Source organism: Trachypithecus francoisi, unplaced genomic scaffold, assembly GCF_009764315.1.
Source record: "Trachypithecus francoisi isolate TF-2019V2 unplaced genomic scaffold, Tfra_2.0 Lachesis_group1, whole genome shotgun sequence".
NCBI lineage: Eukaryota > Metazoa > Chordata > Mammalia > Primates > Cercopithecidae > Trachypithecus > Trachypithecus francoisi.
Window position 1 is genome coordinate 136,205,175 of NW_022681454.1, and position 25,323 is coordinate 136,230,497.

The 25,323-nt window shown below is 38.0% G+C and overlaps 1 protein-coding gene across 1 annotated transcript in view; it reads left to right on the top strand.

Moving 5' to 3' along the window:
- NAA15 (N-alpha-acetyltransferase 15, NatA auxiliary subunit) overlaps nucleotides 1-25,323 on the top strand; it is a 92,671-nt gene that overhangs the window by 50,986 nt on the left and 16,362 nt on the right. The window contains exons 7-15 of the mRNA XM_033215304.1: nucleotides 15-133; nucleotides 1,752-1,847; nucleotides 2,060-2,166; nucleotides 4,389-4,461; nucleotides 7,512-7,681; nucleotides 9,877-10,029; nucleotides 10,576-10,704; nucleotides 12,156-12,369; nucleotides 20,933-21,126. Of these exons, the coding sequence (XP_033071195.1) occupies nucleotides 15-133; nucleotides 1,752-1,847; nucleotides 2,060-2,166; nucleotides 4,389-4,461; nucleotides 7,512-7,681; nucleotides 9,877-10,029; nucleotides 10,576-10,704; nucleotides 12,156-12,369; nucleotides 20,933-21,126 (1,255 nt within the window). The remainder of the gene's footprint in view (nucleotides 1-14; nucleotides 134-1,751; nucleotides 1,848-2,059; nucleotides 2,167-4,388; nucleotides 4,462-7,511; nucleotides 7,682-9,876; nucleotides 10,030-10,575; nucleotides 10,705-12,155; nucleotides 12,370-20,932; nucleotides 21,127-25,323) is intronic.

Consider the following 25,323-nt stretch of genomic DNA (forward strand, 5'->3'; position numbering starts at 1 on the left):
CTATTTTTAATCAGGGGAACTTTGTTGCAACTGTGTCGTTTGGAAGATGCTGCAGATGTTTACAGAGGATTGCAAGAGAGAAATCCTGAAAACTGGGCCTATTACAAAGGCTTGGAAAAAGCACTTAAGCCAGGTAGTATTGTTTAAAACTTACTAAGTTTTATTGTTTCTTTTGTTAATATATATTTTATTTACTCATTGAAAAGTACATCTAGAATAATAGTGGTTAAGAATCGGTTCAAAATCTGAATACAGGCCAGGCGCAGTGGCTCCTGCCTGTAATCCCAGCACTTTGGGAGGCCGAGGTGGATGGATTGCCTGAGCTCAGGAGTTCGATACCAGCCTGGACAACATGGTGAAACCCCGTCTCTACTAAAATACAAAAAATTAGCCTGGCGTGGTGACATGTGCCTGTAGTCTCAGCTACTTGGGAGGCTGAGGCACGAGAACTGCTTGAACCCAGGAGGCGGAGGTTGCAGTGAGCCAACATAGTGCCACTGCATTCCAGCCTGGGCAACAGAGCGAGACTGTGTCTCAAAAAAAAAAAAAAAGTCTGAATCCAAAAGTACACTTGCAAACTTCTATTTCATATGACAGATTGAGCATGTTCTGAAACCTCTCTTCTACAGATTTATAGAATGGTTGAGAAAATAATTTAGTAGCAACTTTAGAAAAAAATTCACAAATGCATAGTAGCATCAAAAACATGAAAGGAGCCCAAGTGTTGGGGCTCACACTTATGATCACAGCACTTTGGGAGGCCGAGGTGGGAGGATTGCTTGAGCCCAGGAGGTTGAGCTCAGCATGGGCAACATGGTGTGAGACTCTCTCTCTTAAATAAAAGAAAATTTCCACGGACAGAAATGGAGATATATTCTTAAAAGCAAGAGTAAGCTCTGTGGTAAGCTGTGGCTGCATCATAGTGACTTGCCAGGGTCACGTAAATGTAGCCAGGCTGAATGAGCATCACTGTTCCTTTGTGGGAAGAGGGGTTAAATTTCTGTCATCAAACTTGGATTCAGACTCTCTGTGCTCCCCCAGTCACTCTGTCCCATAAATGGGATCCACTTTTGGGAACAGGCCCAGAAACAAATAGGCAGGATCCTCAGCAGAGGTGATCTGATTTGTTTCCTTCAAGGCTGGTTGTGAGCCATTGAAATATACAAGAGAAACCTCTTGTTGCAGATTACTTTGTAACAAAGATTCTCAGATTGTTTTAGGAACACCAGTAAGGAATGGTAATCACCACTGTCTGCAAAAGGAAGAGTAGAGATGATGGAGGAATCTAAGATAGAGGTAATTGCTGCCATGAAACATGAATAGTTAGGAGTAGTACCAATTAGGAATCTGAAATGAAAAACCTACTTACTGAAATAAAAATTTTAATAGAATGGAAGAGAAGCCACGACCAAAATCAGAGGAGAGGAGTTAGAGGGGAAAAGCTAAGGAGAATGGTAGGAGAAGCAGCAAAATATGGAAACATCATAACTGAGGCTTTTTCAGAACTAAGGAAGTTCTCAGGTTTTAAAAGCCTACCTAAAGCAGAACAGGGTAAAGATAATTATGTACTTAAGATAAAAAAAATTGAAAAGAAATAGTCTAAATTGTTGAAATAGTAGGTGTAAGGTTACGAATAATTCCAATTTTCTTTTAAATATTAGAATTTTAATATATTTTGAGAAGTTCGTAATTTTCCAAAAAAAAATGCAGTTTATAATTACATATAACAAAGAATTTTTCTTTGTCTGCAGCTAATATGTTAGAACGGCTGAAAATTTACGAGGAGGCCTGGACTAAATATCCTAGGGGACTGGTGCCAAGAAGGCTGCCATTAAACTTTTTATCTGGTAAGTGAGAATAATTTCAAAGGAATAAAAATGCTTTTATGATTTAAAGTTTCTTTTCTTGGTTTTGAGTATGCATATTAAGTTTAAGCTATACATTGTTAGAGTTGTCTAACGACTCTACTAAATGTAAGTTGGTAAATGTAAGTAAATACTTTGGTAAATGTAAGTAATTATGTGATAAATATAAGCCAAAAGGATTTTTCTCTTCCAAGGTGAGAAGTTTAAAGAATGTTTGGATAAGTTCCTAAGGATGAATTTCAGCAAGGGTTGCCCACCAGTCTTCAATACTTTAAGATCATTATACAAAGATAAAGAAAAGGTAAAGTGTAATATGACATTTTCTTTTGGCTACCATTTCTTTGCTCGGTATTTGGAATTACTGATTCTTGAGTATCTGTGCACAGTAGTACATGTTTTGTGAATCTCGTGTCAGTCTTCCCACTTTGCAATTTAAATGCTTCTGATTCCTCTTTTTTTCATTTCATCCTCTTTTTTTTTTCTTTAGCCCAGTGACTTATTCCTTATTTGTTTTCTGTTTCCTTTCTGCTATAAACTTTTAATGAGTCACTGTAGGTTATGAAAAGTTGATAAGGTAATGATTTCTTCAACCTTTTCTTTAATCCTGTTCATAGTCAGAAGCCAGAGTTTTGTTTTGTTTTTTTTTTTTAAGTTTTAGCTTAGTCATCTTTCTCCATTTTAAATTTGATAGACAAAAAGTTCTGTTCAGAAGAGTTTTTTTGATGTTCTAATAAGTCAGCTTACTCTTTCAGCTACATGTTAATAATATTCAGAATGCTTATTTAGAGGTTATTTTAACTTTTTTCTGTTTAGAGACTGAGTCTTGCTCTGTCACCCAATCTGGAGTGCAGTGGCGTGACCTCAGCCCACTGCAACCTCTGCCTCCTGGATTCAAGCAATTCTTGTGCCTCAGCCTTCCAACTAGCTGGGATCACAGGCGTGTATTACCATGCCTGGCTAATTTTTGTATTTTTAATGGAGACAGGGTTTCACCATGTTGGCCAGCTCCTGACCTCAAATGATCCGCCCACCTCGGCCTCCCAAAGTGCTGGGATTTCGAGCATGAGCCACGGTGCCCGGCCAAGGGTATTTTAATCTTAATTTAGAGTATTTTGCTTATAAGTACAGTGTCATCAATACATATTGGTTGGATTCTAAAAAATCAGTTACATTGAAGAGTCAAAGATGGAACAAATGAGACATAAGAAACACTTTAACCAGAATTACATAATGTGCATTTATTTGCCAGTCTTTTGTTGGAGACTCAATGTATGGGCCTTTTTTATTGCTCTTTCACTTTTTTTTTCTTGCATAAATCACATCCATAAAATATCTTTTTTTTTTTTTTTGAGATGGAGTTTTGCTCTTGTAGCCCAGGCTGGAGTGCAATGGCGTGATCTCGGCTCACTGCAACCTCCGCCTCCCGGGTTCAGGCAATTATCCTGCCTCAACCTCCCGAGTAGCTGGGATTACAGGCACATGCCACCATACCAGGCTAATTTTTGTATTTTTAGTAGAGATGGGGTTTGACCATGTTGGCCAGGCTGAACTCCTGACCTCAGGCGATCCACCCATCTCGGCCTCCCAAAGTGTTGGGATTACAGATGTGAGCCACTATGCGTGGCCAAGTAGGATCTTTTGTTTCCAGTTTTGAAAGAGTCAGACTATACTCTTACCTATAGAATCCTATATTTTCATGATTTTCTTCTACTTAAGATATTTTTATTTAGATCTAAACTGGTTAAAAATACCTAACTTATCTTTTTAGTCTTTCCTTGGTATTCAACTTAGGGAACAGTCGTTTTCATTCTCATATCTTAAGTTTACACAATACTGAATTCTGCCATTAGGATAATAAATGCAACTGATGCAAGGAGGTTTGAGAAAACAAAACAGTTTTAGTAGGCATGTAGCTCAACTTGTGGTAGGGAACATGAGTGCACCAGAATAACCTAGCTGCAATTGTGAGTAGTCCTCACAATTTACTGAGGTTTTGGGGAGAGGTGTTATTAGTCTGTTGAGTCAGTTAAGTTGAGGTCATTCAACTTAACTGTGGATGGCCACTCATTCTCCTGGACCTCACAGATTCTCAAAGTATTTTTTGAGTTTTGCTAATGTTTTACCTTGGATTGTGAAATTGAAAGTTGATTACTGTCATCTACTTAGACAATTTCTCTTTTCACAGAGCATTTGATTTTTAAGTGCAAATGTTTATTGTGGGTGTAAGAATCAAGATATAGATCATCCACAATATTGCCTGTCTTTGTCCAACTCTTTTTCTGATTTCTGGTTCAGCTGAAAAGGAGTAACCAATAAGCTTTTATAAAATTACATCTTAATGCACACCTGTACAAAAGTATGATGTATTTTAAAATTTATATCTAGAGGTTAAGATATTTAATAAAGGAGGGTGTGTGTGTTGGAGTGTTTATTTAGTGTTTTAGTAGAAAATAACACATTTTGCATAAGAATAGTAACTGTGTATTTTTTCTATTAAAGTGTGTTTGTGTGTTTGTACTCTAGGTGGCAATCATAGAAGAGTTAGTAGTAGGTTATGAAACTTCTCTAAAAAGCTGCCGGTTATTTAACCCCAATGGTAAGTCCTCAAGTTTTATGTTTTAAAAAATCTTAAAAATTTTAATACATTGTGAAATTCTTAATCAGAAGGTCAGTATTATTACTTAGGCAGGAAGCATAGTGCATTAAATTTTTTTCCCTTTAAGAGGGACATCCATTAATTTGCACATTGTGTGATGATATTTGGTTAGAAGAGAATTACATTATCTTTGTTTTTTGTGTTTTGGGTTTTTTTGGAGACGCGATCTTGCTCTGTTCCCCAGGTTGGAGTGCCGTGGTGTGAACACAGCTCACTGCAGCCTCGACCTCCTGGGCTCAGGCGATCCTCCTGCCTCTGCCCTCTGTGTAGCTGGGACCACAGGCATGCACCATCATGCCAGGCTAAGTTTTAAATTCTTTGTAGACATAGGGTCTCACTTTGTTGCCCAGGCTGGTCTCAAACTCCTGGGCTCAAGTGATCTTCTTGCATTGGCCTCTTAAAGTGTTGAGATTATAGGCATGGGCCACTGTGTCCCACCTCACATTAGTTTATTGAAAAGAATGTTATGTAAAAATTTAAAAACATCTACAAAACCAAATGCAACAGTATAATGATCCTCTCTTTACCCAGCACTCAGCTTCAATAATTTTTAATTCATAATTGAATTTATTTATAGCCTCTCCTACTTTTCTCGACTCTCACATTATTCTGAAGCAGATTCCAAACATCACATCATTTTATCTATGGATATTTCAGTATGTCTAAAGAGAAGGACTTAACCTAAAACGTAACCTAATACCATTCTCATACCTGAAAATCAGTAATTTTTTTTTTTTTTGAAATGGAGTCTTGCTCTGTCGTACAGTGGCACGATCTCAGTTCACTGCAACCTCCGCCTCCCAGGTGCAAGTGATTCTTCTGCCTCAGCCTCCCGAGTAGTTGGGACAGGTGCCCGCCACCACGCCCGGCTAACTTGTGTATTTTTGGTAGAGACGGGGTCTCACCGTATTGGCCAGGCCAGGCTGGTCTCAAACTCCTGACCTCAAGTGATCCACCTGCTTTGGCCTCCCAAAGTGCTGCGATTATAGGCATGAGCCACTGTGCCTGACAAAAATTAATACTTTCTTAATCATAACTATTCAGTCCATGTTCACATTTCCAGTTATGTTATAAATGTCATTTTTTTTTTTTTGCCTTTCTGTTTTTGAAGTTTGTTTGAATGAAGATCCAGATAAGATGTGTACTTTGAATTTGGTTGATGTGTCTCTTAAGCTCTTTTTATCTGTAGGTTTCTGTCCTATCCATTTTCCTGCAATTTATTTGTTGAAGAAATTTTTTTTTCAGTTTTCCCAGTCTAGAGTTTGCTGATTGTACCCCATGTGTTGCTTAACACATTATTCCTTGCCCTCTGAATTTCCTATAAACTGGTAGTTCGATGTAGAAGATTGTTGATAGTATGACAGCCAGTAGCACAGTGGCTAATTAAAATTTTAAAAAATAAAATAAAATAAATTCCAATCCTTGTATTAGTAGGCATACAGTGTTTGTTTTATATGTTAGCAGCTGTTAAGAATTACCAACTGGTGATAGTCTATAATTTTTTTATTATTTTAAAAGAGAAAATTTTCTTCCTCTATTATCTGTTTACACAATGTTTCAGTTTGCATAGGGAAAGCATGATAAATGGATTTTTTCTCCCCACTCTCTGCTTTTTAAAATTTCTTTACCAGTTTTCAAAATAATGAATTGTTGGTTCAATAGCATCCTTCAAAGACAGCAAATACATTTTTAAAAGTATTATGAATGCATGGATTTAAGCATATTTGAATGTTGCATATTCAGCATGATATTAAAATATGTTAAGAATATAATTACCAAATTCTAAATAACCACATTACAAATCTCAAATGGTCCTATTCTTTACATACCATAGTAGTAGTTGATAACTTCTTGGGTGTTAATAAGACAAGATATTCCAGTTTATCGCTGCCACTGCAGATCTGGAATCAATTGTTTTTCCTAGGAGTTCTGGTTCCTGCAGTGGGAAAGCCCAGAATGGGACCCTGGGTGCATATTGCTATTGGGTTGGTCATTGTTTCTAGGTCTCAGATTAATTTAATAGTACTTTTTTCTATGATTTCATTGGTTAATCATCATAATGTTCCTTTGATTATCAGCATTTTCCTACATATTTTACAAATGTGGAAGAGGTTCAATGACATGCCCAAGAATATGCAGCACTTTTGTTGCAGATCTATCAGATGAGGAGTTGGTGAGTTCCACTCCTATTATTTGTCCACTGAGCCATCCTGCTTTCACTAGGAAAAATAAAAAAAAAAAAAGCAATCTATTGCTTTCTTTGAAAGCACGTATCTGTTCTCAGATTTTAGCAATTTGTATTTAAAAAGAATTTTTTAATGTGTGGTTTGTATATTTAACTTACACATTTTCTTGTGAGTATATTAAAATTAAATCATGAACTAAAATATAAAAATTTTTTTGCTTGTCATCCCATTTTTGGGGTATAGTTTTTATTTGACTTAAATTATGCATCTTTGCATATTTAGCATATTAAAATATATTAAGAATATAATCACCAAATTCAAAATAACCACATTACAAGTATATTTATATACAGTTTGGTGCATTAGCTAGAAACTCAATTAAGCAGCCAGGGCTTTTTTTTTTTTTTTTTTTAAACCTCATGAATGGAGAACATTTTTAATTTTTCCCCCTTTGTAAATAACATCCTGATCAGTATGCGCTCATAGTTCTAGTACAGCTTGTCTCCCCTCTACCTGTTTCAGTTTTCTTTCTAGGTAGTTAGACCTTATTTATCTCCCATGTTTGTTCCCTGAAGTTGTTATATGCAAGGGATTGTGCTAGGGGTTGTAAGGATACAGAAAAGAAAATACAGACCTTTCCAAAGATCTTATAAACTTAGGGGGAGTTTTATAGCTAGATACATAAATAAACTCCTTTCATAGTACCTCCCTTATTAATAAACATAGGGACCATTTTGGGGGGTGCTCTTAATATATGTAATGCCTCACCTTGGTTTCTTCTCCCTCTCTCCCTCTTCTCCTAAGATGATGGAAAGGAGGAACCACCAACCACATTACTTTGGGTCCAGTACTACTTGGCACAACATTATGACAAAATTGGTCAGCCGTCTATTGCTCTGGAGTACATAAATACTGCTATTGAAAGTACACCTACATTAATAGAACTGTTTCTCGTGAAAGCTAAAATCTATAAGGTAAAAATCTTTTGTTCTGATTTCTTATGAGGTAATGGGACTTGTCATGAATTTTTTCTCTATATTTTATACATTCTAAATGTAGGAAAAGTGACATAAACTCAAAAAACACGAAATAACAAGTTTAGTACATTTCTCAGTCCAATTACTTTGAGACTTGTCATGGTCATGCTAATTTGGTCATTTATCTATATCCGTATGTACACGCATACTTACGTACATACATTAATGTATATGTATTCACATGTATCTGGTAATTCTCTTGGATTTGGAGAGTAAGAGTGTATAGATAATCCAAAAGAAATTTTGTTTGCTGTGAAATGTATATTTCTGTTAACATTTGAGTATGGTAACATCAGTATCTGGCAATGTTAATGAGGTGAAACTGTAAAGATTCTATTGTGAATTCTATAAGTTATCTCTTTTGACTTCTCAACTCCTGGGCCTTGCTTGAGAATTTTTAGTCATCTATTTTAGCACCATCTTAAAGTAATGTTGGCTTTTCTCTGTCTTATTGAAAATAAAATTTAGTAATGAAAGCTCTTGAGGGACTGACAATAAACCAGTAATTTATTTAGCAAGAAAATAATGAGATTAAATAATACTTAAGAAGTTTTTTTTTTTTTTTTTGAGAGAGAGAGTCTTGCTGTGTCACCCAGGCTGGAGTGTAGTAGCGCAATCTCAGCTCCCTGCAATGTCTGCCTCCCAGGTTGAAGTGATTCTCATGCCTCAGCCTCCGGAGTGGTAGCTGGGATTATAGGCATGCACTACCATGCCCAGCTAATTTTTGTGTTATTTGTAGAGACGGAGTTTTGCCATGTTGGCTAGGCTGGTGTTGAACTCCTGGCCTAAAGTGATCCACCTGTTCTGGCCTCCCAAAGTGCTGAGATTATAGGCATGAGCCGCTGCATCTGGCTAAAGAAGCACTTTTTATTTTTTATTTATTTATTCATTTATTATTACTAATTTTTTTATTTTTAGATTTTTTTAAAATTATACTTTAAGTTCTAGGGTACATGTGCACAACATGCAGGTTTGTTACATAGGTATACATGTGCCAAGAAGCACTTTTTAAAACTAGATTATGGCTCATTAGTTTTGAGGCTTTGCCAGATGGACTAGTTAGGTAACTTAGAATGAGAAACATTGGGGAATGTCTACTGATGGTCCTAATCAGTAATGTTTCCATGGTCCCTTTAGCGTAGAGATTTGGCCATGCCTTTTATGACTTTCACATTTAATTATGTTTTGACTTAAAGATTTGTATTATTGGCTGGGAGCTATGGCTCAGGCCTGTAATCCCAGCACTTTTGGAGGCCAAAGTGAGTGGATCACAAGGTCAGGAGTTCAAGACTAGCTTGGCCAAATATGGTGAAACCGCGTCTCTACTAAAAATTCAAAAATTAGCTGGGCATGGTGGCGCATGCCTGTAATCCCAGCTATTTGGTAGGCCGAGGCAGGAGAATTGCTTGAATCCGGAGACAGAGGTTGCAGTGAGCCAAGATTGCACCACTGCACTCCAGTCTGGGTGACAGAGTGAGACTCCCATCTCAACAACAACAACAAAAAGATTTCTTATTATTATTTATTCTTTTTTACTGAGATGGAGTCTTACTGTCCCCCAGGCTAGAGTGCAGTGGCACAATCTCGGCTCACTGTAACCTGCACCCCCTTAAACGTTTAAGTGATTCTCCTGCCTCAGCCTTCCAAGTAGCTGGGATTATAGGCATGCGCCACCACCCTTGGTTTACTTTTGTATTTTTAGTAGAGATGGGGTTTTACCATGTTGGCCAGGCTGGACTCAAATTCCTGATCTCAGGTGATCCACCCGCCTCGACGTCCCAAAGTGCTGGGATTATAGGAGCAAGCTACAGCTGCCAGCCTTATTTATTCTTTAACAATTATTTTTGAGTATTTTTACTATGTGCCAGGCAGTTTTAGGCAATGGCGATATTAACAGTAGACAAAACTATTAAAATAAGTCTTAACTGTCAGCTTAAATTCTAGAAGGCTGGAAAAAGGAATCAGAACTTATATTATGGAAGAATGCATTATTTTATATTGATTAATATCTGAGAGTCACAAAAATGCCTTTACTTTCATTTGTTTTTAAATTATTTATCAGCAGATAATGAATTACCTGCACAGTAAACTTAGCATACTAACTGGTTTATTTTGCTTTTGTACCTTGTAAGCACGCTGGAAATATTAAAGAAGCTGCAAGGTGGATGGATGAGGCCCAGGCCTTAGACACAGCAGACAGATTTATCAACTCCAAATGTGCAAAATACATGCTAAAAGCGAACCTAATTAAAGAAGCTGAAGAAATGTGCTCAAAGTTTACAAGGGTTTGTATAGCTAGTGTTCTTAATTATGAATAAAGAAGACACGAGCCAGTTCATACTTGTGTACCATGCTTATTTTTCAAAGTTTTTCTTTAATATTTTCGACACCAAAATAGCCAGGATTTTAATTCAATCGCTATATCAGAAGACACTGGAGTTGACATTGGTACAGAGGGTTTTCCTTTTAGACGGTTGTACAGTGGACTTTTAAACTAGTTTATATTGATGTATGTTCAGATGAATTTTTTTAGGGGTCAAGGGAACTAATATTTATTGAATACCTGCTATGTGCTGGTGTTCTTTTTCTTGTACTAATCCCTACCCTCAGTTATGTAGACCTTTTGTTTAATTACTCATGAAACTACAAATTATTTTTAGTGGTTAGAGAATTTCAGTTGCTTTCCCATGTTAACTATTCTTTAAGAATGTTGTAAAATTTTTTTTTGAGAGTCCAAATCAGCTGAACATCTTTGTTTGTTTTTTAAAATTCTGTGGTAGAATGATGTCTTTGATAAAAAATGATCTTGAAAATATTTGATTTTTGTATAGGAAGGAACATCAGCGGTAGAGAATTTGAATGAAATGCAGTGCATGTGGTTCCAAACAGAATGTGCCCAGGCTTATAAAGCAATGAATAAATTTGGTGAAGCACTTAAGAAATGTCATGAGATTGAGAGAGTAAGTACCTTCTACATAAACGTTTTCTCGTTTTATTCTGTTGATGGTTTTGGACAAATTTCATAGTTTTTTTCTCTTCTACCTCTTTATAATTCATAGTAGGTGCTTTTTAAAATCAGTATTCACTTTTTTCAGTTTTCATAATGGAAATATAGACTACATTTTCAGCCAGGGTCTCTGTTATCTTTCTGTAAGAATTCTTTTTTTTTTTTTAAAGAAAAAAGCTTTTTAAAAGAATTTAATGGAAATTTTGTATCTTGGCTATGTTTTTATTGATTTTTGAACCTTTCAAATTGCTGCTGCCGCTTTAGTAGTACATACACAGCTGATTTTTTTTTTTTTTTTTTTTTTGAGACGGAGTCTCGCTCTGTCGCCCGGGCTGGAGTGCAGTGGCCGGATCTCAGCTCACTGCAAGCTCCGCCCCCCGGGTTTACGCCATTCTCCTGCCTCAGCCTCCCGAGCAGCTGGGACTACAGGCGCCCCCGCCACCTCGCCCGGCTAGTTTTTTGTATTTTTTAGTAGAGATGGGGTTTCACCGTGTTAGCCAGGATGGTCTCGATCTCCTGACCTCGTGATCCGCCCGTCTCGGCCTCCCAAAGTGCTGGGATTACAGGCTTGAGCCACCGCGCCCAGCCACAGCGGATTAAATTACTCCTAGGACCCTGTTCATTGTAGAATTTATTGATGATGCCATATACCCTTGGTAAGATATAAATGTTGAAGACTTTTCACAGTATTTCTTCTATAGCATATGTAATTTCATGCTTTTTGATAAAATTGTTTTCTTAATCCTCTTCACTTTTGACTCATTTCCATGACTAGTGGTTGGTTTTTCTTTTTTGTGTTTTACAAAGATAAACATAGTTTATATAACTAATTTCACATTTGTAATATTATCAAGTATAGAATACCAAAGCTTAGTTGAAATGCATCAAGTTCCTGATTGCTTGACTTACTTGCTAATTGATTTTTTTCCACATACCAGCATCACATTGCATAGGATTCAGATTTGTATCCTCAAAAAAAATTACCAAATACATATTATAATCCTTTGCAAATTATTCTGAATATAAAAACTCAATGTTTAACATGTGAATCTACTTTCTTGCACTACTATGTATGTTAATAAATTATGTTTGATGTCACAACAGCTTTAAGTATAATTAAGGAAGGGATAATGAATAAATATAGTTTTAAAGCTTCCTTTTTCAACAAATGATTCAGTGCCTTCAGTATGCCATATCCTGTGCTAGACAATGGCTAACTGTATTTGCTTATTTGAAATGCAAAATATTCCTGTTGAATAATTGTAATTGTTTTTGTTGTTGTTGTTGTTTTTAATTTTACTAGTTTTTTCATGCCAAAGTAACAAGTATTCCAAGCCTTTGATTTTATAGTTTTCTTAGCCATTGCTGTACTTCGGTATAATAATAAAAAGATAATTTTGTTAGCATTTTATAGAAATCACTGATGACCAGTTTGACTTTCATACATACTGTATGAGGAAGATTACCCTTAGATCATATGTGGACTTATTAAAACTAGAAGATGTACTTCGACAGCATCCATTTTACTTCAAGGCAGCAAGAATTGCTATAGAAATCTATTTGAAGCTTCATGACAACCCCCTTACAGATGAGAATAAAGAACACGAAGCTGATACAGGTATAATATTCAGAGTTCTTCTTGTGCTCTGGTGTGTCTATGTGTATTTATGTTTTTCAGTAATATATATTTTTCTTGAGCACCCCGTGGGAAGATACTATACAAGGTTCTCTAAGCAACAAAAGAAAAGTGTTTACTTTTATGCTTCCAAAGTTAAACAAGAATTTAATTTGCAGATATTCATTAGCATTTAAGAAGTTTGCGTATCATGAGTTTTACATTTAATATCTGGTTTACCCAGAATTATAAATTGCTAACTATTTTACAGGTACTAGATTGCTAATTGTATAATTAGTATTATAATTCTACATTAGTGTTGGCTATTAGTATTACTAGTTATTTTTTTGAGATGGAGTCTCGCTCTGTTTCCCATGCTGGAGTGCAGTGCATGATCTCGGCTCACTGCAACCTCGCGCGTTCAAGCGATTCTCCTGCCTCAGCCTCCCGAGTAGCTGGGATTACAGGTGTCCACCCCCATGCCTGGCTAAGTTTGTGTTTTTAGTGGAGACAGGGTTTCACCATGTTGTCCAGGCTGGTCTTGAACTCCTGACCTCAAGTGTTCCGCCCACCTCGGCCTCCCAGAGTGCTGGGATTGGCCTCTTAAAGTGCTGGGATTACAGGCATGAGCCACTGTTCCCGGCCTATTCCTTTTTTAATAGTAATTTATAATTAACTTACTAAAAATGAATATTGCTTGAACATTAAAAACCAGCTTGGGCTAAAGCTAGGAAAATTGCACAGTGACTTATCATTTGACCCATTTTTAATGTACGATTTTTATAGCAGGGTATCAGAATGACTAGGGAGAAGTCTTCCTTAGACAGTTATTTGGGGAAGAACCTGAGAATGAGTGATCTCATATGTAGAAAAATATAAATTTTGTGACTTACTCATGGCAAAAATGTTGTATAAAAACTGTGCTAGATTTTTTTTTCTTCTGAGCTTATTCCTTTTTTGAGGATATGATTGGCTAATTTCTGTATCCTTCCTCCTGCTAAAGAGCTTTTGAATTATTTTGCTAATTTGTCATTAATTTTTACTTCTTGTTGCCTACGGACAGTTCAGAAATTTCTTTTTTTTTTTTTTTTTTTTTGAGGCGGAGTCTCGCTCTGTCGCCCGGACTGGAGTGCAGTGGTCAGATCTCAGCTCACTGCAAGCTCCGCCTCCCGGGTTTACGCCATTCTCCTGCCTCAGCCTCCCGAGTAGCTGGGACTACAGGCGCCCGCCACCTCGCCCGGCTAGTTTTTGTATTTTTAGTAGAGACGGGGTTTCACCGTGTTAGCCAGGATGGTCTCGATCTCCTGACCTCGTGATCCGCCCGTCTCGACCTCCCAAAGTGCTGGGATTACAGGCTTGAGCCACCGCGCCCGGCCAACAGTTCAGAAATTTCTAAGGTCACATACTGAGGCCTTTGTACAGGTATCACTTGAATCTCTTTCTACCTGTTGGTGTTGCTTCAACTTAAAAGAAAACATCAGTAAGAAGAATCTGCTGGACAATTTACAGTTGAAGTTGAGGGCTGTGACCCTCTGGCTTCTTTTGTTTTTCTTTCTTTTTATTCTTCTGCCTCCTTCCTTCTCTTCTTCAAATTACACAAATAATACACAATTAACTTCAAAGCTGAGGCTATTAATACAGAAATATACTTAGCAAATATGAAGATCCCCTTTCACTTTTCTCCCACCCATTATTCATTCCAGCAATTATCCCTGTGAAAGGACCAGTCCCCTTTATGCACAACTACAGTTTCCAGAGCTCTGTGTGTACATATACACATGCATTTCAGGATGGTTCTTTGTAGGGTTTCTTGTTTATTTTTCTTTAGTCCACAATTGGGTTTATATCATACTCAGTATTCTGCAATTTGGACTTTTTACCCCATTTAATAGTATTGCTCCGTGTCTGCAAATCATAATTATTATTTTCACTGATAACATTTTAATGACTATGTAGGAATCTGTGTGAATTTTTTCACCATTATAGTACTATAGTAAATGTCCTTGTACATAATTATGTGCATATTTATTTAGCATGGATTATTAAAAGTGGAAATTGATGGATTGAAAAGTATGAGAATTTGAGATAAAGGGTTCATCAGTTTTTATTACCACCAACATGGATATTGAGATTTTCTTTTATTTTACATTATTGCCAGCTCTGAAAATTACTGTTCCTTTATATTTTTGTATGTTGGGCAAAATATCTAGTTTACAATTTATATATTTTGTTTTGTTTTGTTTGAGACAGGATCTCATACTATTGCCCAGTCTGGAGTCCACTAATGTGATCATAGCTCACTGAAGCCTTGAGCTCCTGGGCTCAAGCAATCCTCCCACCTCAGCCTCCTGAGTAGCTGGCCTCCCACCTCAGCCTTCTGAGTAGCTGGGACTACAGGTACATGCCACTGCACCCAGCTAATTTATTTTTGTAGAGACATGGTCTTGCCGTGTTGCTGAGGCTCGTCTTGAACCCCTTGGCTCAAGTGATTCTCCTGCTTTGGCCTCCCAAATTGTTGGGATTACAGGCATAAGCCACTATGTTTGGCCAATTTCTAGATTTTTAATGGAGTGGATTATATATTTTCTTTTTTTCAGTTAGGTTTTATCCTTTAAGAATAGTACCTTTCATTAGATATAATTTTTAATTTTTAATACTTAGTCTTTTTTTGTGGCTTCTAAGTCTTGCTTAGAAAGGCTTTTTCTACTTAAAAATTTAAAATATATTTATGAATATCTTCTGTGTTTTTCTTCTAATACTTCTGCTTTGCAATTTTTAGATTTGGCTCTTTAAACATTTGGAGTTAATTTTTATATACTTTGTAAGGTGGAGGGTGGCTTTCCACCTCCCTTCTTCCCCAACATAGACTGCTAACTCCTCAGTAATATTTATTGAATAGGTTTTTGTATTCCCCACTGATTTCAAATGCTATCTTTATCATGATAAATTCTGGAAAAATAATTTAGTAGGTCATAGGCATGGTTTCTTGGTCTAACATACATTAAAGATATAATTAAAACTACATGGTATTGACATCAGTACACAGATAGGTTTCTGTTGTTATGATCCATTTTTCTCAATCTAACACTGTCTTTAGAATTTTCGTGTTTTTACATGCAGATTTTTGCTTATGCATACATGGTAGAATTAGCTTGTCTTCCGGAAGGTTTCTGATATTAGATTGATTCATTTTTCAGTTGATTTTTGAAAATTTTCTATGTAGGCCATTATGTTAATCTGTAAATGGCAGTAGTTTTATTTCTTTCAGTGTTTATACCTTTCCCCCTTATGTCTTCTGGTCTGGTTGGAGTTGCTAAAACAGTGGTGAGTAGTAGGAACAAAAGTGTACTTGCTGCCTTTTTTTCTATAGAGGTAGTACTTCTAATGCTTCATGATAAAGTTTAATATTTATTTATTTTTGAGATGGAGTTTCACTCTTTTCACCCAGGCTGGAGTGCAGTACAATCTTGGCTTACTGCAACCTCCGCCTCCTGGTTTCAAGCAATTCTCCTGCCTCAGCCTCCTGAGTAGCTGAGATTACAGTCATGTGCCACCACTCCTGGCTAATTTTTGTATTTTTAGTAGAGACGGGGTTTCTCCATGTTGGTCGGGCTGGTCTCAAACTCCTGACCTCCGGTGATTCGCCCACCTCGGCCTCCCAAAGTGCTGGGATTACAGGTATGAGCCACCATGCCGACCTACATTTGGCTTTTTAATCATCTGGAGTTTAGTATAGCATAGAAGAAGCCTAGACTTTGGAGTCCAAGTGAAGTAGATTTACATCCTTGCTGTGCCTTTTACCATGACTGAGTTATTTTCCTCTGAAACCTCAGTTTTCTCATATGTAAAATAATATTATACTCTAATTCATGAGGTTGTTGAGGACATCAAATGAAATACAATGTGTGGGGTATGGGCTGGGTGCAGTGGCACACACCTGTAATCCTAGCACTTTTGGAGGCCAAGGCAGGTGGATCATTTGAGTCCAGGAGTCCGAGACCAGCCTGGGCAACATGGTGAAACTCTGTCTCTATAAATACAAAAAAAACCCAACCAACCAAACAAACAAACAAACAAAACAGGCATGGTGGTGAGCACCTGCAGTTCTAGCTGCTTAGGAGGCAGGAGTGGAAGGATCATTTGAGCCCTGGAAGTCAGAGCTGCAGTGAACCATGTTCGCCACTACACTCCAGCCTGGGTGACAGAGTGAGATCCTGTCTCAAAGAAAAAAAGAAAGAAAGAAAAAATTCAAGGTATGCATTGTATCTATCATGTAGCAAGGCTACAATTGGTAGCAATTATTTTACCAGTCGTTAAAAAGATCAGTGCTTATGTTGCCATCCATTTATAGTTTTGTGTTTCCAGAATGTAATTTTTTGGTCTCTATCAGAATTTTTTTGTTTTTTGCTTTTTGTTTTTAGTATTACAGGATTCTTTGCTAGGAAAAAGATAAATAATGCATTTGTTTTCGTTGGCTATATGTTATCTATTGCTGCATCATAAATTAATCCCTAAATTTAGCAGCTTAAAATAACCCTTTTTTTGGGTCAGGAATTCAGAAGTGTCTAAGTCACTGACTCAGGGTCTCTCATGAAGTTGTAGTTGAGATTTTGGATGGGCCTGCCATCACTGGAAGGCTTGGCTAGGACTGAAGGGATCCATTTCCTAGATGACTTACTCAACCTGGCTGTTGGCATGAGACCTTAGTTCTTAGTCTCTCTGTAGAGTTTCTAGTTTCTGAAGACATGGTAGCTAATGATGACAGAGAAAGGCAGAAGCTACAACACCTTTTTAATGTTCTGTTCACTTGATATCACGCCATTACTTCCTTCATATTCTAATTGGTCAGAAGAGAGTCACCAAGCACAACCTATTTGAGGGGAGTAGAATGGAAGAATTTGTAGACATAATTTTAACTGTCGTCTGCATTTTGGTTACGTTATCGTTTTGGGTTTTTTGTTTGTTTGTTTTAAATTTTAAGACAGGGTCTCACTCTGTCTTCCAGGCTAGAGTGCAGAGACTCAGTCATAGCTCATTGCAGCCTCAAACTCCTGGGTTCAGCCAGTCCCCCAACCTCAGCCTACCACGTAGGTAGGACTACAGGCACATGCCACTACACCCAACTAATTTAAAAATTCTTTGTAGAGGTGGGGTCTTGCTATGTTGCCCAGGCTGTTCTCAAACTCCTGAGCTCAAGTGATCCTCCTGCCTTGGCCTCCCAAAGTGCTGGGATTACAGGCATGAGCCACCACGCCCAGCTTATATTATTCTTATATGCAAAATATAGTTAGCCTTTTCAAGGCTTTCAGAAGTCTATCCCATTGTAACATTAGCTTAAAGTTCAGAATCTTGTCATGTAAATCAGATACAGGTACTGAAGCAGCTCCTTGAGTATAAGTGTTTTATTTTTTATTTTTAACCTTAAGTGTGGCTTTTCAATTATAGTTCTTTTAATATGAAATCCTGTGAACTAAAATTACATTTATCAACTACACACCCAATATAAAATGAGACAGGCATAGGACAACCACTGTAGACATTATTAGGAGGCACACAGGAGTTACTGCGTCCATCTTCAAGTCCAGTGGGGCATGGCTTAATAGTTCTTTGATGAGGACCCAAGACTGGAATAATTTTCCGTGGCTCTTGGCCCTGCCCTCTGAGTTCCTGCTTCCACTTTCTGAATTATCCTTTTTTTCTTTTTGAAATTAACATTTGTTTGCAACTGAGTAGTTTTTCAGTATTCTTCCAGCCAGTAAAATGTTGTGAGTCTAAAGACCTCTTTTCACTTTGTGCTGTCGTTCTTTTCCATCCAGATTTACTATTTCTGCCCATAGAATAAACATCATGAATCTTTCGTGAGTCTTACTGGAATCCACGTGTACCTTGAGCCTCTATGGAGGGGAGAACACCCTTAAGTTTCTTAGAAGTTTTATTGTTTGAGAGAATCTGTGAGTCATACTCTTAAAATTTTTAGAGAGCCTTTCTTCAGACTAACTAGTGAGGCACCACCATATTCTGAGTAACAAAAGATTGTAATGCCAAGCCCTTTGCCTTCCCTCTTGACATATTTTCCTGACAATTCCCTGGGTTTGATCTTTGCCCAGCAAGCCATTTCTGGAGAGACTCAGAGTTTTCAAAACCATCAAGCCCCTGTCTCTTTTCTTTAGTTTCTTTTTCCTCTTCCATTTTTCCTGGGCACTTTGCCTGAAAATCCCTTCAGTTAGTTAGTTAGCTCACTGAGTTCATTTGACACATTTTATAACACTGTTGCTAAACTTTCTGCTACTCTGTGGCTATAACATATCCTTCACTTCATTTTAAGGACTCACCTGCAGCCTCCTCCAAGTCTAGACTTCTGTGAATAGTCCAAGGCTCTTCCAACTTCCACTAAAGCCCTACTCAAAGTGTCCACCTTTTGCAACTCCCTCACTCCAAAGTTACTCCCACATTTTAGGTTTTTGTTACAGCAGTATCTCCTGTCCAGGTACCAAAATTTATATTGTTTATCTATTGCTGCAAAACAAATTACTCAAAAACATAGCAGCTTTAAATAGCAACCATTTATTATCTGACTGTTACTGTGTGTCAGGAATCCAGAAGTCACTTAGCTGTATGTTTCTGAAGACTCTGGGTCTCTCAGGCTGTTGAAGTCAAGATGTTGGCTGGGCATGGTGGTTCATGCCTGTAGTCCTAATGCTTTGGGAAGCTGAGGCGGGTGGGTTGCTTGAGTCTAGGAGTTCAAGGCCAGCTTTGTCAACATAGACCCTGTCTCTATTTGTGTTTTAAAAAAGAAAGTTGCCAGCTGGAGCATCTGAAGGATCGACTTGGCTTGGAGGATCTCCTTCCATGATGGCTTACTCTCATGGCCAGAGGCATCAGTTCTTGGCCACACATTGGTCTTTCCATAAGATTGATTGAGTTTCCTCATAATGTAGGAGGTGGCGTCCTCTGAATGATCCAAGAGAAAGCAAGGAGGAACCTATAGACCATTTATGTCCTAATATTAATGTTATATACCTTGGTGGATAGTACATGTTATTCCTCACACATGAGTCACTAAATGTAGCCCATGTTTAAGGGAAGGGGAAATAGGGTCTGCCTTTTTAAAGGAAGAACTTGAGGGCATATTTTGAAATCACCACAGTGGTAGTGTATTTTGGAATGACTTTTTTCATTTCTCAATATTAACAGATATTATCCAAATAAATACTAGATGAGCCTGTAGCTTTCAAGTGTGTTCCTTGAAATCAAAATAATATAAATTTTTCACTATATTGTAGCATATTTGTCAGTGATTTCCAGTCTTTTGAGACATTCGGTAGTTTATACTTCTAGGGATATTGTTAATTTTCAATATTAAATTTTTAATTTACTGTAGAGTTATTCATTTATTCTGTTAACAAATATTTGAGTGTTGTTTGTATGTTTCAGCATGCTGCTAGGCCATGAAAATAAAAAGGTTACAAATGACACAGGATCTCCTTTACCAGAGAGCTCATAGCTTAAAAGAGAGACAACTGTATAAACAAACTATTGTGACAAGCAAAATATATTAGCCGTAGTGGCAGCACAGAGAGAATGAATAATTGTTTGGCCAGGTTAGAGAAGGCATAATAAGAGAGCATAGTCCTCTGAAGCCATAGAGATATGCAACAGCTTGTTATATTCATAGATTGCAAATACTTTGATATTGCTGTTTAACTTGTATGTTTTGCTGTGATCATTTGTTTACATGCATATCCCATGTGGCTTCAAGAAAGTTTTCTGAAGTGGTTCCATTGTTTCCTGTCTGATGTTGAACCATTAAAAGGCTACCTACTGCTGGGCGTGGTGGCTCGTGCCTGTAATCCCAGCACTTTGGGAGGCCGAGGCAGGTGGATCAGGGGGTCAGGAGTTTGAGACCAGCCTGACCAACATGGTGAAACCCCGTCTCTACTAAAAATACAAAAATTAGCCGGGCATGGTCACGTGTGCCTGTTAATCCCATGTACTCGGGAGGCTCAGGCAGGAGAATTGCTTGAACCTGGGAGGCAGAGGTTGCAGTAAGCCGATATTGTGCTACTGCACTCCAGCCTGGGTGACAGAGTGAGACTCTGTCTCAAAAATAAATAAATAAAAGGTCTATGTACATATAGGGACATTTACGTCCATACCATGCAACATTTTTTTTAATTTGTTTTTTGAGACAGAGTTTCGCTCTTGTTTCCCAGGCTGGAGTGCAGTGGTGTGTCTTGCTTCACTGCAGCCTCTGCCTCCTGGGTTCAAGCAATTATGCTACTTCAGCCCCCTGAGTAGCAGGGATTACAGGCGCACACCACACCCCACTAATTTTTGTATTTGTAGTAGAGACGGGGTTTCACCATGTTGACCAGGCTGGTCTTGAACTCCTGACCTCAGGTCATCTGCCCACCCCGGCCTCCCAAAGTGCTGGGATTACAGGCATGAGACGCCATGCCCAGCCTCATGCAATATTTTTTAATGGGAGTTTGGTAATATCAAATAATACTTAAAATTACTAATCTGATTAACATGCTTGTTAATTTTATTAACTTTTTGCCTGCAGCAAACATGTCTGACAAAGAGCTAAAGAAGTTACGTAATAAACAAAGAAGAGCTCAAAAGAAAGCCCAGATAGAAGAAGAGAAAAAAAATGCAGAAAAAGAAAAGCAGCAAAGAAATCAGAAAAAGAAGAAGGATGATGATGATGAGGAAATTGGAGGTCCAAAAGAAGAACTTATTCCAGAGAAATTGGCCAAGGTACTTAATAATAGTGTTTAGCACAATTGAGTGACATTTTATGACCACCTGTTGTCACTTTCATACTGCTTTATTTGATCAATGTGATTACAGATTTTAGAGCCAAAAATTATTTTATTTTTTAGTATTTTTCCTTTAATATTTTGTTTCTTATCGTGTTTCACGTTTAAAACTTGAGCTAATGATCCTGTTCCAAAATCTGGGTCCAGATGTTAGCTCTTATATTTTGACTGTGTGCCCTTGGACACTTTGTCTAACCTCTCTGATGGTTTTTTCATCTATAAAATGGAACTAAGAAAATCCTTATTTAGGACTGGAGAAAAAATATATATGTAAAGCATCTAGTGTCTGTTACAGTGGTAACGTGCAAGTTTTTATGTCTAGGCTAAATTGAGTTTGTTAAAAACTGAGGACTATATGTGTATCTCCCACTTACCTGTGTTGTCAGTTTACATTATTTCTTTTCTAGCCTAAGGCTGTAAATATTTTCCCCAGGCCAAAACCTGACCTGCTGGTTTTAACCATTAAGCTGAAACCAAGGTATTCATTGTCACATGAACCATTTTGATTAATAACATTCCTTTGTCCTTTTTTCTGACCCTAGACATCTTCCTGCTTTGTGTGAAAATAATTGCATAATTTGTTATGTTAAAGCAATATAGTAAGCAATCACCCCAGACTTTAATTTTAGCCTCACCAGTAAGGAAAATTATAATGCCAAACAAATTATAAATTATAATGCCACCAAGGAAAATTATAATGCCAAACAAATAGAGTTGGAGAATATGTTTAGAATTCTGTTCACCAGAGCAGGTGGACAGTAATATCACATAGACATAGTAATATTGCTATGTGAAATATAGCCATGTGCCTATAGTTCCAACTGTCTTGGAGGCTGAGGTGGGAGGATCACTTGAATCTAGGAGTTTGAGGCTGCAGTAACGCTGTGAGCTGTGATCATGCCTGTGAATAGCCATTGCACTCCAGCCTGGGAGACACAGCAAGACTGTCTCTTAAAAAAAAAAAGAAAAGAAAAATAGCGCGCACACACACACACGAAATACAGAAAAATCCAGTTGGATTGTACAAGGATTTATTGACATCTTTTTTTTTTTTTTTTTTGAGACGGAGTCTCGCTCTAGCCCGGGCTGGAGTGCAGTGGCCGGATCTCGGCTCACTGCAAGCTCCGCCTCCCGGGTTTACGCCATTCTCCTGCCTCAGCCTCCGGAGTAGCTGGGACTACAGGCGCCCGCCACCTCGCCCGGCTAGTTTTTTGTATTTTTTAGTAGAGACGGGGTTTCACCGTGTTAGCCAGGATGGTCTCGATCTCCTGACCTCGTGATCCGCCCGTCTCGGCCTCCCAAAGTGCTGGGATTACAGGCTTGAGCCACCGCGCCCGGCCTATTGACATCTTTTTACAAATAATTGTATACCTGCTAGGAACAAACACAATACCTTTTTATTCTTGGGAATTTATTGGAAGACTACACAGGGAAGCAAGAAAGCAAAGAAAATGGACCTTTCAGACCTCGGAGAATTTCAGTCATTCAGGGCATAGGACTTAAACTTTAGACTTTCCATCTTTATGCCCCTACTTTCTTTATTACTACTACTTTTACCACCTTCACTGCCTGCCTGCTGCCGTCATCACTTTGTCTACTTGCTTTTCCCTTTATCCCATGACTTTCCTTAATGACATTTTTCATTATACCTCTTCATGTTTTCATGTATTTCTTAAGGAGAGGATCTCTTTTGATTATTTAGTTACTGTTTAATAAAGAGTACACCTACAGAGCGGAATTCTTGTACTAGATTTCCTTAAAGACTGTTAGGTTTTCCTTGTGTCCAGGGTGTCATAATTGCCTTCAAGCCAGACAACAACCTGTGGTCTAATTATTTGTAGCCATATAATTAGATTGTAGAGTCTGAGAACAAAGTAATGGCTACAAACAGTGCTTCTGACTGCTTTGTTTGGAAGAAACTTAGTGAAAGGTACCCTTTTTCATGAACTGCTCCTCAGTACATATTATTCTTACCTGTTAGGTACATAAGATCCTTTTCTTCTTCAGCTGACTTCCTCCAAGATGCCTCTGTCTAAAAGCATCTATACTTACCAAGATCTTCAATGTGGTAACAATGTCAAATTATACCAAGCCATCATAATTAGGAGTGGCTTTGTAGGTTATTTTAAGAGCTGCCTGCCAAGTCTGGCTCTACAGTATATAGTGTCTCCCCCGCCCCTCAACCCCTCCTTTTTTTGGTGATCCTGTATTTCAGCTTTCTTCTATGTGGTAAATGGCAAATTTAGTGTCACCAGTTCAGGATAATATTCAGTCATGCGTCATTTAACAGGGATACATTCTGAGAAATGCATGCTTGGGTGATTTTGTTGCTTTCTGTTGTGTTTTTTGAGACAGGGTCTCACTTTGTCACCTAGGCTGGAGTGCAGTGGCATGATCTTGGCTCACTGCAGCCTCTTCCTCCTGGCCTCAACTGATCCTCTCACGTCAGCCACCAGAGTAGCTGGCACTACAGGTGCTCACCACCACGCTTGGCTAATTTATTTTTATTTTTATGGAGATGGGATTCTACCATGTTGCCCAGGCTGGTCTCAAACTCTTGGGCTCAAGGGATCCACCCACCTCAGCCTCCCACAGTGCTGGGATTACAGGTTTGAGCTACCACACCCGGCTTGGATGATTTTATTGTTATGCGAACATCATAGAGTGTATGTACACAAACCTCGATGGTAAAGTCTGCTACACACTTAGGCTGTATGGTATAGCTGATTGCTTCTAGACTACAAACCTGTATAGCATGTTACTGTACTGAATACTGTAGGCAATTGTGATACATGGTAAGTAGGTGTGTTACTAAAATGCCCTAAAAATAGGGCATTATAATCTTATGGGACCACTTATACAGTTCATTGTTGACCAAAACATCGTTATGTAGCACATGACTATATAAAATAAAATCAAAGCATTATTAAATTAGCAGTAGTTCCAGTAAAGAAGGAGAAAAGGAAAATGGGAATTAGTAAGGTCAGCATTCAGTCAACTGAGTATAAATCTCAGGTCTTGGCAGAAGCTGTATCACTTGTTTCTCCAACTTACCATGAGGCATTAGTTGGTATTTATGAATTCCCTTTTGTAGCAGTCATCCTATGTCCCTCCTTGCCTTCACTCAGCTTTTTTTTTTTTTTTGGTGACGGAATCTCACTCTGTCGCCCAGGCCGGAGTGCAGTAGCGTGATCTCAGCTCACTGCAAGACTCCGCCTCCCAGGTTCAAGTGATTCTCTTGCCTCAGCTTCTCCAGTAGTTGGGATTACAGGCACATGCCAGCACGCCCACTAATTGTTTTGTATTTTTTAGTAGAGATGGAGTTTCACCATGTTGGCCAGGCTGGTCTCGAACTCCTGACTTGAAGTGATATGCCCACCTCAGCTTCCCAAAGTGCTGGGATTGCAGGTGTGAGCCACCGTACCCAGCCTAGCCTTTTTTTTCCCTGTTGTATATACACTTTTCCTTCCAAAGGCTGTGGTTCCTTAGTACAGTATTCTTTCTTTAAAAAGTTGAATCATTTTAAACTTTTTGTTGCTGTGCTGGGAGCTGCTATGCTAGAGAGATATACTCCTTTACAACATATCTAATATGAGGACTAGATTTCAAGTCAGTTTATAAATTTAAAAATTGCATATGATTAAAATTGCCCTTGGAAGTGTCTTAAATTGCCCATTAAGTGCAGTGCAGTCTTATCCTACATGCATTTAACCTAAGTGAATTCAACTCTTCGTGACTGGATGTAATTTTTTCTTTAAGGGAGACAAAGAATAGTATGCATAATGATGGTTAATTCTATCCAGTATTTCTCTCAGTGAACGCTGGACCCCAACTGACTGTGAGATGGGAGGCATGACTGCCACAGTCCATTTCAGTTCTTTTGTGCTTATCTTGGTGTGAACATCTTGCTATGATGATTGTTAATTTGGTATTGAAAACATGGTTTTCATACACGTAATACAAAGTATTTATATTTTTATATCTGCCTTTCTTCAGCTGAAAGGATTTTCAAGGGATATTTTGACTTTTTTTTCCTGAAATACTGATTTTAGACTTGCATTTCTGATTACATGCTTCCATGTATATATAAAACCTTGTTCTGCATGATGTATGAGTAAATATAGAGTGTAAGATT